We start from the raw sequence: 18802 nt of genomic DNA on the forward strand, positions 1-18802 counted from the left end.
TCAACCTTTTTCTTTCTGAAGCCCCCCCACCCCCCAACTTGCTATAAAAACTCCCCGGCCCAGCTGTGCCACAACAAAGCCAGGGCCGGCATTAGGGGGTTGCAAGCAGGGCAATTGTTCAGGGCCCCACGCCACAGGGGTCCCCGCAAATCTAAGTTGCTCAGGCTTCAGCTTCAGCCCCATGCAATGGGGCTTCAGCTTTCTGCCCTGGGCTCCAGGGAGTCTAACACTGGCCCTGCTTGGTGGACCCCCTGAAACCTGCTGGTGGCCACCCATGGGGCCCCAGACCCCTGCTTGAGAACCTTTGTTCTAATGTAAAAAGAAAAGGAGGACTCGTGGCACCTTAGAGACTAACAAATTTATGTGAGCATAAGCTTTCGTGAGCTACAGCTCACTTCATCGGATGCATTCAGTGGAAAATACAGTGGGGAGATTTATATACACAGAGAACATGAAACAATGGGTGTTACCATACACACTGTAACCAGAGTGATCACTCAAGGTGAGCTATTACCAGCAAAGGGTGGGGGGGGACCTTTTGTTGTGATAATCAAGGTGGGCCATTTCCAGCAGTTGACAAGAACATCTGAGGAACAATGGGGGGTGGGGAATAAACATGGGGAAATAGTTTTACTTTGTGTAATGACCCATCCACTCCCAGTCTCTATTCAAGCCTCCATTAATTGTATCCAGTTTGCAAATTAATTCCAATTCAGCAGTCTCTCGTTGGAGTCTGTTTTTGAAGTTATTTTGTTGAAGAATTGCCACTCTCAGGTCTGTAATCGAGTGACCGAGAGATTGAAGTGTTTTCCGACTGGTTTTTGAATGTTATAATTCTTGATGTCTGATTTGTGTCCATTTATTCTTTTACGTAGAGACTGTCCAGTTTGACCAATGTCCATGGCAGAGGGGCATTGCTGGCACATGATGGCATATATCACATTGGTAGATGTGCAGGTGAATGAGCCTCTGATAGTGTGGCTGATGTGATTAGGCCCTATGATGGTGTCCCCTGAATAGATATGTGGACACAGTTGGCAACGGGCTTTGTTGCAAGGATAGGTTCCTGGATTAGTGGTTCTGTTGTGTGGTGTGTGGTTGTTGGTGAGTATTTGCTTCAGGTTGGGGAGCTGTCTGTAAGCAAGGACTGGCCTGTCTCCCAAGATCTGTGAGAGTGGTGGATCGTCCTTCAGGATAGGTTGTAGATCCTTGATGATGCATTGGAGAGGTTTTAGTTGGGGGCTGAAGGTGATGGCTAGTGGCATTCTGTTATTTTCTTTGTTGGGCCTGTCCTGTAGTAGGTGACTTCTGGGTACTCTTCTGGCTCTGTCAGTCTGTTTCTTCACTTCAGCAGGTGGGTATTGTAGTTGTAAGAATGCTTGATAGAGATCTTGTAGGTGTTCGTCTCTGTCTGAGGGGTTGGAGCAAATGCGGTTGTATCGTAGAGCTTGGCTGTAGACAATGGATCATGTGGTGTGGTCTCGATGAAAGCTGGAGGCATGTAGGAATAGTGGTCAGTAGGTTTCCGGTACAGGGTGGTGTTTATGTGACCATCGCTTATTAGCACCGTAGCGTCCAGGAAGTGGATCTCTTGTGTGGACTGGTCCAGGCTGAGGTTGATGGTGGGATGGAAATTGTGGAAATCATGGTGGAATTCCTTAAGGGCTTCTTTTCCATGGGTCCAGATGATGAAGATGTCATCAATGTAGCGCAAATAGAGGAGGGGCATTAGGGGACGAGAGCTGAGGAAGCGTTGTTCTAAGTCAGCCATAAAAATGTTGGCATACTGTGGGGCCATGCGGGTACCCATAGCAGTGCCGCTGATTTGAAGGTATACATTGTCCCCAAATGTGAAATAGTTATGGATGAGGACAAAGTCACAAAGTTCAGCTATCAGGTTTGCCGTGACATTATCGGGGATACTGACGGCTTGTAGTCCATCTTTGTGCGGAATGTTGGTGTAGAGGGCTTCTACATCCATAGTGGCCAGGATGGTGTTTTCTGGAAGTTCACCGATGGATTGTAGTTTCCTCAGGAAGTCAGTGGTGTCTCGAAGATATCTGGGAGTGCTGGTAGCTTAGGGCCTGAGAAGGGAGTCTACATAGCCAGAAAGAAAAGGAGTTCTTGTGGCACCTTAGAGATTAACCAATTTATTTGAGCATGAGCTTTCGTGAGCTACAGCATCCGATGAAGTGAGCTGTAGCTCACGAAAGCTTATGCTCAAATAAATTGGTTAGTCTCTAAGGTGCCTTTTCTTTTTGCAAATACAGACTAACATGGCTGCTACTCTAATACATAGCCAGACAATCCTGCTGTCAGGGTGCCAATGCCTGAGATGATGGGGCGTCCAGGATTTCCAGGTTATTTCCATGGATCTTGGGTAGCAGATAGAATACCCCAGGTCGGGGTTCCAGGGGTGTGTCTGTGCGGATTTGTTCTTGTGCTTTTTCAGAGAGTTTCTTGAGTAAATGGTGTAGTTTCTTTTGGTAACCCTCAGTGGGATCAGAGGGTAATGGCTTGTGGAAAGTGGTGTTGGAGAGCTGCCTAGCAGCCTCTTGTTCATATTCCGACCTAGTCATGATGACGACAGCACTAATGTATGAGTGCAAGACAGGCTTAATGACATGCTTTTAGTGTAAAAAGAAAAGGAGTACACAAGTACTCCTTTTCTTTTTGCGAATACAGACTAACACGGCTGTTCCTCTGAAACCTGTCATTATGCTTTTAGTGTAGTTTGTGTGGGTTATATTGATATAAATCTGTTCTATATAGATAGGCTTGGGAGGATGAGATTTTGGGGGGTAAACGTTAGTTTCACCCTACACACACAAATGGATGAAAAAGCATTTCCATGAATAATAATCAAAATGTACAGTTAGGCAAAATAAGGAAAAAGCTGCTTGAGAATGTCTTGCAGTGTGATTTAAGGAGAGAGATAAATATATATATATTGGTATATTTTGACATGTGATGCTGACTATTTCTGTTTTAATTACTATAAAGCTTTAACTCTTTGAGTCCCCATGTCTACAGTCATGAAATTATTATTGTCTGACCCACCCCATAACTTCCTGGAACTGGGAACATTCAAATAAAAAAAAAATCAAAAAGAAATCCTTACAAACATTGGTTTCAGAGTAACAGCCGTGTTAGTCTGTATTCGCAAAAAGAAAAGGAGGACTTGTGGCACCTTAGAGACTAACCAATTTATTTGCGCATAAGCTTTCGTGAGCTACAGCTCACTTCATCGGATGCTGTAGCTCACGAAAGCTCATGCTCAAATAAATTGGTTAGTCTCTAAGGTGCCACAAGTCCTCCTTTTCTACTTACAAACATTGATATTATCCATTGAAATGATTAAAAAAATCAAATTCTGTCAAGCCTGTGTATAAATATAGCAATACAATCACCACTAATCTAGCCCGTTTTCTCTCTATTAGAAAACTATTGCTCTGGAACCCCTCCACTGGTTTTTCTCTTTTCTCACTTGCCAGATTTTGATATAAAATCCCCTCAAAATGTGTTCAGTTTCTCTATTTATAGATTAATATGTTATCTGTATAAATGTGCTTACTTATTTCTCTAAATAACCACTATTAAGAAAATTTTTTTTGCCTTCTCCCTTCTAATTAGCTGACATGTGAATCCTCTCATATTTCCCTAATTTTGTCTCAGTTGTCGAATAGTAATATCAAATCTCAAAATTCACTGATACTTGCATTCTAATTTTAAAATTAGATAAGAGTTCCTCCGTTTTGAAGGAGAAATATTGAGCTGAGTCATTGACTTGATTATGAAAAGAAAATATCAGGTTCTAAAAGCTCCTTGAATCTAGCAGAGAAAGACACAAGGAGAAAGAATGGCTGAAAGTCAGAGACGTTCAAATGGAAAATTAGGGTGATTAACCACTGGAAAAAAACTACTAAGGGAAGCGGTGGGTTCTCCAATTCTTGAGTTCGGGAGGTCAGACTAGATTTTCTAAATTCAATGGTCTCTCCCCCTTCTGGCTTTAAAAATCCGTGACACCAAATGGAGAGTGGGTGGGTGGGGGATTAAATTCCCCAATGATCAAATGTCCCCATGATATCTGAGAATCCAAGTGTTTCCTCTGTAACTAGGGTACGAGTGTCTTCCAGATACTGATGGGGAAAATCACTGAGGGCTAGATGTACAGAGATGTCAGTGAGAGAACCTGGATTTGTGCAGGAAACGGCCCACCTTGATTATCACACACATTGTGAAGAGAGTGGTCACTTTGGATGGGCTATTACCAGCAGGAGAGTGAGTTTGTGTGTGGGGGGGGGGGGGGGGGGGAGAGAGTGAGAAAACCTGGATTTGTGCTGGAAATGGCCCAACTTGATGATCACTTTAGATAAGCTATTACCAGCAGGACAGTGGGGTGGGAGGAGGTATTGTTTCATGGTCTCTGTGTGCATGTAATGTCTTCTGCAGTTTCCACAGTATGCATCCGATGAAGTGAGCTGTAGCTCACGAAAGCTCATGCTCAAATAAATTGGTTAGTCTCTAAGGTGCTACAAGTCCTCCTTTTCTTTTTGCGAAGACAGACTAACACGGCTGTTACTCTGAAACCTGAGAGATGTCAGTATTACTTTTAGGTGTGAATCCACAGCCCTGAGTTAGGCTCCGTATATTATCCCTGGGCAGAGCTAAGCACCTAAAAATGGGATCCACAAAACACAGCTTGCTGACCGGGGAGCTGCTTGAGCTAGCCAATGGGAAATGCTGTGGAGAGGGGTGGGTCATATGCCCCTGCCCCGCAAAGGGACTTAGATGGCTATCTCCGCTGAGTGATTCCTAGCCCTGAACCCTCTCCTGGAGTTTGGCGCATAAGGCTATGGGGTACATCCCCCAGTCTCTCCCTTTGAAACTGTTCCACCATGTATAAATGGTTACATATGTGGTGGGTGAGAGAGAGTGGGACTGACTCCAGCCCTGGGGCAGGGTGCTCATCTGGGTTTTAGGAAACCCAGGTTTCAGGTCCACTCCTCCAATGACTATTTGGACCTTTCTGTTTGTGCTGACCCAGACTGTCTCCTTTGGGTACCTTTTCCTAGCAACATTTGTTCTTAGAGGTGATTGTAACTTTGTATGAACTTTCACTCTTTTCTGAAAATGGAGCTCCCCATTGGGGTATGACTGCCAGATCCCAGTGACTACAACACATCCTGCTGGGGGATGGGAAACCCTTTCAGAGAGGGGAGTTTCAGGGGGCTGCTGGTGGGTTTGTGTTAGAAGGGCTGGAGCAGGAAATACACAGTCAGGGAGGTGGTGACAGAGTTGGGCAAACCTGCTGGGACACGTTCAGTCTGTGGCATAATGTTCAGAACAGGCCCTTTGTGGGGATGGAAATTCCCCCATTTCTGGAATGGGAAAGAAACCCCCTGGGCAGGGCTGGGAAAACGGACCAGACTCCCAGTGCTAGAGCCTGAACCCACTAGCCAGACGCTGCTCTGGAATTTGAAGGGGGCACATACCAGTGAGGCCCAGGGGAGAGGCCCTGTCCCCTCACCCCCAGCTGCTGGGAATGGGGAAGGGGTTGGGATTCCTGTCCTTGGACCCTGCTCGAGGGCTCTGCCTCCTGTATCAGCCTCTGGCTAGTAGGTGTGTGATAAATGAGATGACCCTGCCCTCCTCCACCGGCTGGGAGGGACAAGGAAATCTCTCCCCTTCTGAAGCCTCTTGGCTGCTCTGAGCAGGCTGGAGGTGGGATGCTGCTATTCTGGCCCCCACAGAACTTACTTTTTATTGACCCTTCAGCCCCGTGACTGGTAGGATTGTGGCTGGGGCAGCAGGTACTGAGTGGGGGACTCTTGTTGTTTCAGGAGCACCGGCCTTCGAGGAGGTGGCTGTGTATTTCAGTGAGGGGCAGGGGTCTCTGCTGGACCCCACTCAGAGAGCCCTCTACAGGGACGTCATGCAGGAGAATTACGAGACGGTGACCTCGCTGGGTAAAGGATTTCTGTCCCCATGGTTATTAGAAGCTGGGGGGGGGGGGGGGTCTATGATGTGGCCAGTTTGACTTCTGCTCAGGTTCTTCCCAAGTCCCTTAGGTTACGTCTACACGGCATCTGGGAGGTGGGATTCCCAGCTCAGGAAGATAGTGGCTAGGGCTAGCCTCCTGAGTACATGCCCAGGGTCAGGGCAGGATTGTACTCAGGTGGCTAATCCGAGCCACAGCCCATGCTGCCTTGGCCACCCTGCCATTGTTAGAGGCTAGTTCTTGTCCATCCACCAAGCTGGGAATTACACCTCTCAGCAGCTGTGCAGACAGACCCTGTGATTTCAGGGGAATGACCTCATAGTCCTGACAATTTGTTTGACAGACTTTGATCTCCACTCCCCCAGCCATGGGATAGGAGAGTCTGAAACACAAGGGAGACCTAATTCATCTCCATCCCTGCATCCTTTGAGGTGGCAGAAGCATTGTATTGTCCTGTCTGTATTCATTCATGTCTCTTCTCTTCCGCTCCCCTCCTGGGACCAGTTCCATTCTTGGGGCAGATGTCACTCACCCATGCTGACCGAAATCTGTCAGGAGCTTCCTCCCCGACTTTACTTCCCCCAGGGTGTTTGGAAGGGATGTGGAGGCAGAATCCAGTTTCTCCTTTGTGGGCCCCTGGTGCTCTGTGTTGTCTGTTAGAACTAGATTATTTCGTCCAAGTATGGAGGCTCCATTTTTTCTTTATTTTTAAAACCTCTGTTCCTGGCTTCACCTTGGGGTGCCGTTGTTGTCCCTGGTGCAGCACAATGTGAAGCTAGAGTGAGAGAGAGAGAGGGTGTAAAAGAATGAAGCTCCATTATGCTCAGACGATGATCAGGAACATCCCAGTTTTAATGGATCATGGAGCACCAGGGACCCACTTCACAGAAGGAAAAATTACAGAAGGGTTAGTAAATGTTCCCTTTCTCAGTCTCCCCGCAGTTGTTGTGTTCTGTTTCCCCTCTTTGCTGTTCCCCTTTCGTTCCTTTCTCCACGGCACGGGGGATGACTGCTGTCTGGATTCTCTCTCTGTATTCCAGGGGGTGCTGAGATGGTGAATGAGAAGGAGAATCCACAGTGGGAAGGTGGTGAGGACGTGGGTCTGCAGGAAACAGTATTGGGAAGATCTGAGGGGGAGTTTTATGAGAATCGTAAACCAGGAAAAGCCTGTGGAAATCAGCGCAGGTCAGAGAGGCTTCTGGGATGCAACCCAGGGAAGAAAACGTGTGAACCCAGAAATCATGGTGGAGATTGCAAGGACCTCAAGGAAACTACAGCCCAGCAGAGAATGCCCAGAGAGCAGAAAAAAAACACATGCACCGAGTGTGGGAAAATCTTTATTCGGAGGTCACATCTTATTTCACATCAGAAGGTCCACACTGGAGAGAAACCCTACAAGTGCCTTGTCTGTGGGAAAGTTTTCAGTCAGAGCTCAAATCTTATTTCCCATCAGAGGATCCACACTGGCGAGAAACCCTATAAGTGCCTTGTCTGTGGGAAAGGTTTTAGTCATACCGCAAACCTTATTTCACATCAGAGGATCCACACAGGGGAGAAACCCTATAAATGCCTTGACTGTGGGAAAGGTTTCAATCAGGGTTCAAACCTTATTAGGCATCAGAGAACCCACACAGGAGAACAACCTTATAAATGCCTGGAATGTGGGAAAAGCTTCATTCAGAGCTCAGATCTTATTAGGCATGAGAGAACCCACACAGGTGAGAAACCCTACAAATGTCTTGACTGTGGGAAAAGCTTTGTTCTGAGCTCAGATCTTATTTCACATCAGAGTGCTCACACAGGAGATAAACCCTATAAGTGCTTGGACTGTGGGAAAAGTTTCAATCAGAGTTCATACCTAATTTCACATCAGCGAACGCATACAGGAGAGAAACCCTATAAATGCCTCGAGTGTGGAAAAACATTCAGCTGGAACTCAAATCTAATTTCACATCAAAGAACTCACACAGGAGAGAGACCATATAAGTGCCTGGACTGTGGGAAAAGGTTTATTGACAACACGGCCCTTATTAAACATCAGAGAATGCACACAGGAGAGAGACCCTATAAATGCCTTGACTGTGGGAAAAGTTTCAGTCGGAAATCAACCCATATTGGACATCAGAGAATTCACAGAGGAAAGAAACCTTGAATATGGGAGAAGCTTCAGCTGGGGTCAGCTTGTATCAGGCATCAGGAAAGTCAGACAGGGAATAGACCTCTTAAATATCTTTAATGTGGAAAATGCTTCAAGTGGAATTGACATTAGAGACTCCTCACAGGAGAGAAATTCTATCAATTCCATCCCTAGGACTGGCCTTAGTTTATTTTAAAAAATCCAATGCCCCTGCACATATCTTTGCTTTCATTCATGCTAAGTCAGACTCATGTGGGCTGCAGACCTGGGGGGAGAATTCAAATGAATCCCCCACACTGTGTGATCGTTCTGAGCTTAAATTCCAGTTTCCATCAGATGGGAATTTGGGTTTTCTCCTTTCATTAGGATGGTGTTAAAACTTTTGTAACCAGCATGACAAGATAAGAAGGCGCCGAATGAAGCAGGTGTTGATAGTTCAGAGGAGAGTATGGGTAAGTCTGTTCTCCTGATTTTGAATCAACTGGAACATGCTCTGGGATGTCACTATATATGAACCTGAAAGTTTCTTATAGTCCACCCTGTATTGTGGATTGTTCTCTATTTGCTGAAGGCCGTTTGGTCACCTAGTAGTATATTAGTTTTGTTTTACAGGACGTAGTGCAGATTTAGTGGGGACTCCAAAAGACAAATGACCATTTGCCAGAATGCTCTTGGTTTATTTGTACCATTTTCCAACCCTTTGCCATGAGATCTTAGTGTTATTTGAACAATGATTATTATACATCACCATCAGCACAAACACTGATGGGGCCAGTGTGAGAGTTGCAGGCCGAGAGGCAGGGACTGAAACAGGGAAGGAAGTTCCTGCCTGATCCCTGGAGTGACGGGAGATACAGTCAGGAGAGAGATAAAGGGCTGGGAAACTACAGGGTTTTCTCTGGAGAGCCACACAGCCGAGGCTGAGAATTGTTAACTTGCTACATAGGAGCCAGAGAGAGACAGGAACTAGCTTGTGATCACTGGGTGAAACTGTCCCTGAATCCCAAAGGGCTACAAATGACACTGCTTGTGGAGTGATTTGGGCGCATCAGTGATTCCTGGGAGGACGAGACTGAGCAGAGACAGGAAAGAAACTAGTGAAGTCAACAAGCCTGGCCGGCCCTGAGGCCAGCTGACGTCCATCACTGAGACAGGAGAGCAATGAGGAGTCCGTGAACCAAGCTTCTCACGCATACCGCCTCTCTACAGTGTCCTTTACTGAGATGACAGAGACTCACTCTCTCTGTCACACTCACCCCACGCATGCCAAGGACATCCCAGGGGGATAAAACCCTCAGCCGGGATTGGAGGTGCCGCGCCGTTCTCTGGCTCCCGTTAACCCGAGCTCCCTGGCTTTCCAGCTCTCAAAGCGTTTGCTTCTCTGTGACTGAATCCCGGCATCTCTAATGGATCCTCTGCATTTTTCTGCCCACTGTACAACATTGCTCCGTTTCTGATGCCTGCGGGAAGTGGGAACAGCACCGAGCTGGGCTGGGGCCAAAATGCTCCGTGCTGAGCTGGGTACTGGGTGTGGGGAGGAGAGTTTAGCTTTTATTTCTGGCTTAGAAAGAATAAAGTCAAATTTAGTTTCTCAAGCTCCCAGAGTCCTTTGTCTTGAGTCATGAGTAAAAATAGCCTTTAACAGACTCCGAGTCCACCTGGGAATCTTCTTTGAGGTGTTCTTTCCCCAACCCTGTGTGCCACAGTGAGCACATCCCGGAACTGCCAACTCTTTGTGTCTGTGGCAAAAATCCCTTGTCTAGGAGGGAAAATCCCCTCTGTCTGTCATTTCCCATTCACCTGCCTCCTATCTACCACCATCTTCTGAGAGTTGTAACCACACAGTCCAACTGCCCAGCTCCCGGAATCAGTGGCGACCCCCTAAAATCCACCATAGCATAAACACACCACCTCCTAGAACCCCTGCCACTGGCACAAGCCTTCTGGTTCACCGCTTCAAGGGGGCCCATGCTAGGTGTAAGGCATGATAGTTATAGAGTTGATGGCCAGAAGGGACCATTAGATCATTTAGTCTGAGCTCCTATATAACACAGCTCAGAAAATTTCACCCAGATACTTCCATGTTGAGGCCAATAACATGTGTTTGGCTAACGCAGATCTTCCTGAAAGGCCTCGAGTCTTGATAGGAAGAGATGGGGAATCCACCACTTTCTTGGTCATGTGTCCCAATGATTAATTATCCTCACTGATAAAAAAAAATATGTCCCTTAAGTCCAGTTTGCGTTTGTCTGGCTTCAATTTCCAGGCATTGGTCTTGCTATACTTTCCCCCTCTAAATTAATGAGCCCTTTAGCATCCAGTATTTTCTCTACCCAAAGGTACCCAAATCTACCCACCTGCCCATTTTAAGATAAATGGATTGAGTCTGTAACATCTCTCATTGCAAGGCACCTTCTTCAACCCTCAAATTATTTTTATGGCTCTGATCCCATTTTTCAACATCCTTTTAAAAATGTGGCTACCAGAACTGGACCCGATATTCGGGGATTGGCCTCCCCGATGCCGTATGCAGAGGTAAATTCATCTCCATGCTGATGCTCAGGGGCAGCAGGTTTGTATAATTTTTGGTGGTGCCCAGAAAGGGTCCAAGTCTCCCCCCCCCCCCACACACACCTGCCTAAGGCTCTGGGAGGGAGTTGGGGTGCAGGTTCTGGGAGGGAGTTTGGGTGCGGGAGGGGGTTTGGGGTTCAGGCTCTGGGAGGGAGTTTGGGTGCGGAGTGTGGGCTCCGGGCTGGGGCAGGGGGTTGAGGTGGGGAAGGGGGTGAGGGCTGTGGCATGGGATTGGCATGCGGGAGAGGGGTGTGGTGCTTACCTCTGGCGGCTCCATAAAGTGACCCCCACACCCCTCTGGCAGCGGCTCCTAGGCAGGGGGGCCTATAGTTACCCAGGTCATAACACTTGCCTTCTGGAATTTCCCTGTTATTCCACAATCATAAAAAATTAATACTTGGGGTGGAGATCTCCTCAGGAAACTCTTTAAGAGCTCTGGGTTGGAAGTTATTCAGACTAGCTGATGGAAAAAAGTTTATCCTTAGCAAATGGTGTTGAACAACCTCCTTAGTTACTAATGGACTGGAAAGTACTTCATCATCTTCATGATGATGCAGAGGCATGCAGAGAACTTGCAGAGTTGCCTGTTAATGCAGCTCCTCTGGGGGAGCATGGGAGGGTCCCGTGCACTCAGGGGCACCATTTCAAATTTTGGTGGTGGCAGGGAGGATAATTTCACCATGATTCCAGGGGCTACTTAGGCACCTGAAAACTCTCGTGTTTTGGCAGATAACTTAGCAAAGAGCTGACAGGAACACTTGCCAGACTGCTTTCCACGGAAGACAGCTATAAGAATGGATCCAGGGAATGGTTCTGCATCTCTGAGCTGTTTGGACACTTTCAGGGAACATTCCCGATGCAAGACAGAGATCCCCAAAGTTATCCTGGGTAACCCTGAGGGACTTATGGAAAACTAGCAGATACCACATCTCTGCTGTCACTTTGCACTGACAAACTTGGACTGTCCCAACCTGTTCATGTATTTTACCTGCTTTAAGCTCTCAAGAACTTTCACAAATAAAAGAAAGAAAATTAAATAAATGAGTGACGTAGTTACACTGATATAGGGCCGTAGCGTAAACCCGACCTGAAAGTTGTCCCATTGAAAGGGAATTATTCACAGCAGTCATTAAAGTTAAACATGCACGTAAATGTTTCCAGGGCCGAGATTAAGGCCACAGTTTATGAGAGGTGCAGACGCAAGAAGAGACAGGGACAGGGACAGGGAGCTGACAGGAAAATGCTGATGGAGTCCCCTCTCCTCTCCCTTCCATTAGATCTCTGCCGAGTTCCCTAAGATGGGGCACCATGTGGCCCAGCTGGCTCTATTTGTCAGCGATCCAGACAAGGACATCAGCCGGCAGGCCAGGGAGGGGACTTACCGGCTCTACCAGCTGCTGCTCCAACAGAGGGGTAAGGAACCCAGCTGGGACACGGAACCCAATAGGGGACTGAGAGTGACCACAGGTGGATAATGGGACCCCAGACCATTTCTCTCAGACTCACCCCAGCTGGAGGACAAGTCTCTCTCTGCCTCTGGTCTTCTCCACTCCACTGTGGAGCCACCAATGGGATTGGAAGGACACAGAAACTGCAACCAGAATGAGGAGAAAAGTCTCTCTCTCTCTCTCTCTCTCTTCCAGGCCTGACCATACATGACGCGGAAGATCTCTGGTGCTATGACTGGCACCAGGACAGCAGGCTCTTGGGCTACAAGAACACAGCCAGAGTGGGGGAGGTAAGGGCACATTGGAACCTCGCTAGTTGCCGTGATTTGAGTGTCTTACATGGCTGCATTGCTACATGGCATAAGGAGGATCCCCGGCTGGGTGAGTTAATATAGGATTATGGCTCTGGGTGTCTCTCTGCTCCTTTTCCCCCGGCTGATCCCCAAGTGTCTGAGAGGAGAGCACTGGGTCAGTCAGTCACGATTGCTTGATCAGACCCTTGTTTCATTCCCTGCACTCTGTAGAAGAAGAGAAAGGAGGTGGACTTTGCCCAATTCCATTGCCGGTCAGGAAGGAGAATGCCCCAACCTGGGAACTTGGTAGGGGACATAGTGAGCTCCAGAGCCAATATAGACCACATGCGCCCCGCTCATGTCTCCAGACCTGGCCAGGGAATGGCAGAGTATCTGGACCTCAGCCACTGTTCCAAAGAAACACATTGTCACTGACCCAAGTTGCGGCTACTTGCTGCACAAGTAGAAAATCAAAGACATCAACCCCACCCCTCCGCCCCCCGTCTCACAACTGTGGTGAGAATATCCAAACCTTCGTACACACCGTAACACAGTGCCCCCAGACTGGAGTCAAAGCTGAAATGGGTGATTTCCACAACATCACAGAGGAGGCCTTGGAGCGGCTCCTGGATCGACAAGGGCATCGACAGAACGCTGCTCCACAGACGCCCCGTGAGAGAGACTGTGTGAGCTTGTCCCTCCTCCCACAAGCTGAATTGCTGCAGCAGAAGAAAAGTCTCCGAGGAGCGTCTGGGATGGGGACTGGGCCATGAGTCTCCTTGTCCTTGTCAGGCTGCAGGTTGGATTCCCCTTGAAGAAACCAAGGAGCTGCAGAGGCCATTCCCAGCGACGAGAGAAATCACTAAGCTGGGGTGAAGAGACCTTTGGCTGTCAGCTCCAACCCCCTCGCCCCCCACAACACACACACACTCCTCTAGGCGCTGAGGTGCAGGAGATCTCTCTGCTGGAAGCAACACAGGGTCCCCTGTCGTCTCTGTGCCCTGCACAGCAGAGTGGGCCTGCTCACACACATTAGAGATCCATTTCCAGCCCATCCTGGCCCCTGCCAGAAATTGCCCTCCCGAAAGAGTCACTGGAGGCTTTGGTCCCTAAGCACCTGCGACCTTTTCATAAAGGGGCTTCCCTGAGCCCTGGGACCCTGAAAGAGTCCTGGGGAATGAACTGCCTTGGCCACAGCAGCTCTCTTCCCCGCCCTTTGGGGCACTAGACGGTGATGCCATTGTACGGCCAGGACTTGGAGGCTGGCTCTGGGCAATCTGCTCGAGCCTCGTGTCCTCTTGCTTCTAGGTCTTTGGAAAATTCTTCTGCAACGGGCAGAAAAGATCCTTTCTGCAGACAGCAGTGCTGGCCATCCACGACCCCCTGCTGCGTGTCAGCCAGGCTGGGCTGGTGCTCGTCTACTCCCTCCTGGGGGAAGCCCAGCAACTGATGGGGGTCACGGTAAGCAGCTGCAATCGACTCAGGAGCTTGGGGTGGGGCCCAGGACCTCATTCCCATCCGATCGCCATTCCCTGGCCTGGTAGCAAGGAGCCTAGTGGGGACTTCTGGACTTCATGGACTTCTCGTCTTAGGATGTGGTGCTCTGCTATCACTCCTGGAAAGGACAGGAGAGTCCCCTAAGTGCCCTCTGGGAACCTTTCCTGCTCCACAGAGCTGCACCCATTTCCCCATGGCCTAGTGTCCATGTCACCAGAGCCACCATCGAGAGTTGCTCCCATCCCTGGCAGCCTGGGAGGCCAAGGACTGACTGGAGATGGCGACTGACCAGGAAGGGCTGAGGCACATGGGCGTGGGAAGCTGGTGTTGCTGCTGGTAGGGCTGGACCCGCTCTCGAGCGATTGGGAGGATTCAGTCAGCAGGGGCTGCTGACCTGCCCCCTTCACCAGGGCTGCCATCCTGTGGCTTTATCTTTTGTCACTGGGGTGACTTGGGGAAAGGTCTCAGCCTCTCCCCATCCCACTTCACTGCTGCCAGAATCCCTCCTGCCCCCCGCCACCCTGCTAGAGCCCCCTCCCTGCCCTACCTGGGTGGGGATGGAGGTAGGGGTGGAGGAGAGGGTTCTACGAACTTGAGCGGTGTCCCCAGGTGGGTTGGAGGTGGAACAGCTGTCAGGGGCACTGATGGGGAGGTGGCAGGAGCTCACCCGACAAGGAGGGAGGTTGGCACTGGAGGTTACTAGAGAGGACAGCAAACCTCCATCCTGGGGGTCGGGAGGCTGAATCCACCACTCAGACATGAGCAGCTGCTGGGTGGAAATGATGGTGCTGGTTCCAGGTGCCCTTAATCCTCCCTGATTCCTGGGGAGTGTCTCAGTCTCTGACATGTTCTCGTTCCCCTGCAGCACGAGGATGTCACAGCCAAGGTCATGGGCCAGCTTCACATCATCAGGCACTTGCACCAGATGCCCGAGGCGCTGCAAGGGCTGTGGCTCATCTGATGCTCTGAAAGGTTCCCCTCCCTGTTCAGCAAGTCCCGCTCCCTGCTGCAGGTACTGCTCTGTCTCACTGTAAATGCGGGGCTAGTGGAAGTGGAAATGGAGGCCTCCTAGAGAACAGACTCTGACCTCCTCCTGATCAGCAATGGGGTTTCACCGTCCTCTCAGCAAACCTGTCAGCCAGGCTGGACCGGATTTGAAGGAGGAGGGTATCTAACAGGGTGGCTTGGCCCGTGGCTGCCCAGCCTGGGGCTAGGCCAAGTTGATGACCAAGTGAGCCCCACCTGAGAGGAAACAAGGGGAAACAGCAGCAAAAGTACAGAAGCAGAGCGAGCTGTTCAGTAGACACCCTCGGGCCAACACCTGGAGTCCAGGGTAGGACTGGGTTCTCTCACTGACCCTAAGGAAGGGGACATAGAAGACCATAGAAAGCCAAGAAGGGCAGGCCGAGCCGAAATCAGGCCGAGGAAGAGCTCCCCACGAGGGTGGAAGGCCTTGTTTCTGTTCAAGACATTTTTGGACTTTGTTTGGAAGGAGCACGACCCAGGAAGGAGTGGAGTAAAGGCCAGTCACCTGGTTGGGGGGCTGAGTTCCCAGACAACAAACTGCAAGCGTGAGTATCAGCGGGGTTGCTAGCCCAGCGAGAAAGCGGTGACACGAGGCCTGGCCAGCATCTAGCGGTGAATGAACTCTGGTACGCACCTGCTTCCATTCTGGAAAGAGCCTGGTATTGGAGAGTGGGTGGGGAGAGCAGGGAGGTGGGAGGGGTTCCTGAAGCTGGAGTGGGGAGGAAGCTGTGGGGCTGGGAGGGGAAGGACATGGCCCAGCTTGTGGGAGGGATCCTGCTGGCTGTGTCTGGAGCCCTGTGTAGCCTCTTCTGTGGGAAGTTCCCATGGGTCAGTGGGGCCTGAATCTCTCCTGCTCCTTTGGTCTCTTTGGGCTTCACAGGAGATGTCTGGTGAACTGCCCTTGGACTCTGGGCCCAGCACCGCTCAGAAATTATTCGCTACCTTCAGAGAGACAGGGCACAGCTCAGCCTGTTGGGTGGACTGGAGACTCACACTTCACTCGAACACACGACGCTGAGGTGGTTTGGGAAGCACAGTAACAAAGAAGAGATTTAAGTGACACTAAGCAAGAGAAAGAGACAAATTTCAAACAGACAAACAAAACACAACACACTTGTAGTGACTAAAACTGAATCTTAACAAGTCACAATCTTTGCCTTAGCAGTTTCCAGACTAACATCTCAGCTTTCCTAACAGACCTTCCTTGATGTCCCTGTAGGGTAGAAAACTTCTCTGTTGAATCCGCTGATTTGATTGCTTCGTCTTCTGGTTTCAGACCCTCTGTTCTCCTTCTGGGGTGCCTGGACCCTGATTGTAACATCTCTCTGGCCCAGCCTCTTACACAGATGTGTGCTGCAGCCAGCCCAGCGCAGGGAGCAGTGGGGACAGATGATCTCCTCCTGTCAGACCAAGCAACAGGGGTCCCCTTGAGGCTTAGATGGAAGATCCCAGGCATCTCCTGGAGGTTAGAACCGTCCACTCTTCCGGGCACTTGGGGCTGTTGCAACGAAGAGGGGGCTCCTGTTCCATAGCCTATTTGTCCTCATGACTGTGTTTTTTTATTCTCAGAGGATGCGTCTGGGACCCTGGAGACTCTTTCGTGCAGGAGGTTTGAGCGGGGAGAGATCACTCACTGTCATGACCCCCAGGTCATTAACCCGGGTCTCCAGGGTTCCTGGGAGCAGCCACCCTCCAGCACGCCACCTGGAAGCCTACGAAAAACTGCTTACCTAGGACTGACGAAGTCCAGACCCAATTTGAGGCTCCATCCCTGAGGACCTATTGGCAGAGTCCCAGAACAGCTAATCGGCCCCCGGGACTTCCTTAAACCAGCAGCAGGAACAAGGAGCTGTCTGAACACCCGAGCTCCTCCCCGCCCCCTCTGGACCGTGTGTTGGCTGTTCCTGCTCCCACTCCCCAGGCTTGATTTCCTGGCATGCGGACTCAGGGTGACTCATCTGACTTGAGGTGCTGAAGACAATTTGGTCTTTTGCTTCTGCTCTTCCAGTGTCCTGACCCAGCTGACTCTCGACTCCTGCCTTGTGAGTGTGGACTCTGCCTCTGACCACTAGGTCTGGCTGCTCATGACCTCGCCATGACACTGACTTTTCGACAATTCCTCCAGTGCCCTTTTCTGCTCTCCAGCTCCGCTCTCCCAGCAAGACACACCGATCCCTGGCTCCCAGAGTCCTGTTTGCCTGCTAGTCAAGGGCTCAGGGGGAGAGCTTGTCTTGCCCCCTCCCCTACCACAGCTGCTTTTCCTCGGGGACTCTCCCTAGCGCAGAGGAGAATCCGTCCTGGCAGCAATTCAGGAAGTCACGGAAGGGACGGTCTGCTCAGCTCCCTCTGCAATGCCACTGCCCGAGACCATTACGAGTGGGTGCCCAGTGACTGCGCCGGCAGCTCCTTGAGAGACTCCTGGGGGCAGGGTAGTCGTGTTTCCCAGTGACCGCGGGAAGCCATGCAAAGAGTGCGGCGTTGAGGAGACTCTCCTGCTTTCCCAAAGGGTTTCTGTTCTCCTGCACGGTCAGACCGTGGGGCCGGGTGACAGAATGGGGAAGAGCTGGTTGGTGATGAGTCGGAGGATTCACCATAGAGGTGATAGCAGCTGCAGATCCTGGAGTCCCTGTGGTCGGGTTACCATGCGTCTGGATTTTCCCGGACATGTCCGGCTTTTTGGGTTTTAAATCACCCTCCGGGAGGAATTTGTAAAACTCTCTAAAGGTCTGGGATTTCCCTCCCAATGCAGCACTCTGGGGGTGGGGGGCGGGGAGCTGCGCGCTGTGTGGGGGGGCACGGCACTGTGTCTGGCTCCGCACCCCAGACACACTGCTCTGAGCAGCAGGGTAAGGGAGCTGGGGGGCTGGAGAAGGGGCATGGGGTCCCAAGGGACAGTCAGGGGACAGGGAGCAGGAGGGGTTGGATGGGTCAGGGATTCTGGGGGGAGCCTGTCAGGGGGTGGGCAGGGAGAGGGGTCGGGGGAGTCAAGGGAGATGGAGCAGGGGGGATTGGATGGGGCGGAGGTTCAGGGGGGAAGTCAGGGACAGGGAGCAGGGGGGGTTAGATGGGTCGGAGGTTCTGCGGGGGCAGTCAGGGGACAGGAAGTGGTTGGATCGGTGTGGGAGACCCGGGGGTCTGTCAGGGGGCACGGGTGCGGATAGGGGGTGGGGCAGTCAGGGGACAGGCGGGGGGGAAGTTCTAGGGGGGCAGTTAGGGTGGGGGGGTCTCAGGAGTGGGCAGTTGGAGACAGGGAGAAGGAAGGCTTAGATAGAGGATGGGGTCCTGGGAGGGGGAGATCAGGGGACTAGGAGCAGGGGGGGTTGGATGGGTTGACAGTTCTGTGGGGGGCAGTCAAGGGGCAGGAAGTGGGAGGGAGTAGATAGGGGTCAGGGCTACAACTCCCCCCCCCCCCCCGGAGTGTCCTCTTTTTTGAAAGTTCAAAAATGGTAACCCTACCCTATGGGCCCAGCCTCCACTCCTGAGAGTTCAGGCGAACCTCCCCCTGTTCTCAGGGAGTCTTTGGCTTTGGCGGCTGGGCCTGCCTGCCGAGACAGAGGACTCAGTGTTTCCATCAGGCTCCTCAGTTGCAAATGCAGCCACCCAAAGACGTGAAGAATGGAAGCGAAAGAGCAAAGCTGGACCCTCCGCTGAGCTCCTGCAATCAAGTGAGCACAGCCTAGGAGAGACGAGGGAAAGCTCCAAGGTGGCTGGTGGATGCAGGAATCCAGGGGAGGAGAAATAAATCATTAATGATGAATCCTACGGGCTTTGTCTTGTGTGGTGAAGGGTTTAAAATGGGTCTAGTTACTATCACATTCAACTTTACAAT

At 50.7% G+C, this 18802-nt stretch overlaps 2 protein-coding genes and 1 long non-coding RNA gene across 3 annotated transcripts in view; all 3 read left to right on the forward strand.

Annotated features, from left to right (window-relative positions):
* LOC125621595 (uncharacterized) overlaps window positions 1–9733 on the forward strand; it is a 35124-nt gene extending 25391 nt beyond the window's left edge. The window contains 2 exon segments of the mRNA XM_075119102.1: window positions 5844–5969; window positions 7042–9733. Of these exon segments, the coding sequence (XP_074975203.1) occupies window positions 5844–5969; window positions 7042–8153 (1238 nt within the window). The 3' untranslated portion in view covers window positions 8154–9733.
* On the forward strand, window positions 8474–14129 carry LOC125621623 (maestro heat-like repeat-containing protein family member 7). The gene is made up of 4 exons (XM_048818750.2): window positions 8474–8590; window positions 11987–12122; window positions 12353–12447; window positions 13759–14129. The coding sequence occupies exons 1-4, from the start codon at window positions 8555–8557 to the stop codon at window positions 14089–14091; spliced, it is 600 nt and encodes a 199-aa protein (XP_048674707.2). The 5' UTR covers window positions 8474–8554; the 3' UTR covers window positions 14092–14129.
* Window positions 14130–14602: 473 nt separating this feature from the next.
* On the forward strand, window positions 14603–17719 carry LOC142069298 (uncharacterized). Its single transcript, XR_012665061.1, has 3 exons — window positions 14603–15599; window positions 16250–16438; window positions 16543–17719. It is a non-coding gene; the product is annotated as an uncharacterized LOC142069298 (long non-coding RNA).
* The last annotated feature ends 1083 nt before the right edge of the window (window positions 17720–18802 follow it).

Source organism: Caretta caretta, chromosome 14, assembly GCF_965140235.1.
Source record: "Caretta caretta isolate rCarCar2 chromosome 14, rCarCar1.hap1, whole genome shotgun sequence".
NCBI lineage: Eukaryota > Metazoa > Chordata > Testudines > Cheloniidae > Caretta > Caretta caretta.

Excerpts from the sequence above, each read along its gene's own strand:
- LOC125621623 (XM_048818750.2), top strand. The coding sequence starts at position 8,555 with ATGAAGCAGGTGTTGATAGTTCAGAGGAGAGTATGG. Across the intron at positions 12,123-12,352 it reads GCTGCTGCTCCAACAGAGGG|GCCTGACCATACATGACGCG; the intron begins GTAAGGAACCCA and ends TCTCTCTTCCAG. Across the intron at positions 12,448-13,758 it reads ACACAGCCAGAGTGGGGGAG|GTCTTTGGAAAATTCTTCTG; the intron begins GTAAGGGCACAT and ends TCTTGCTTCTAG.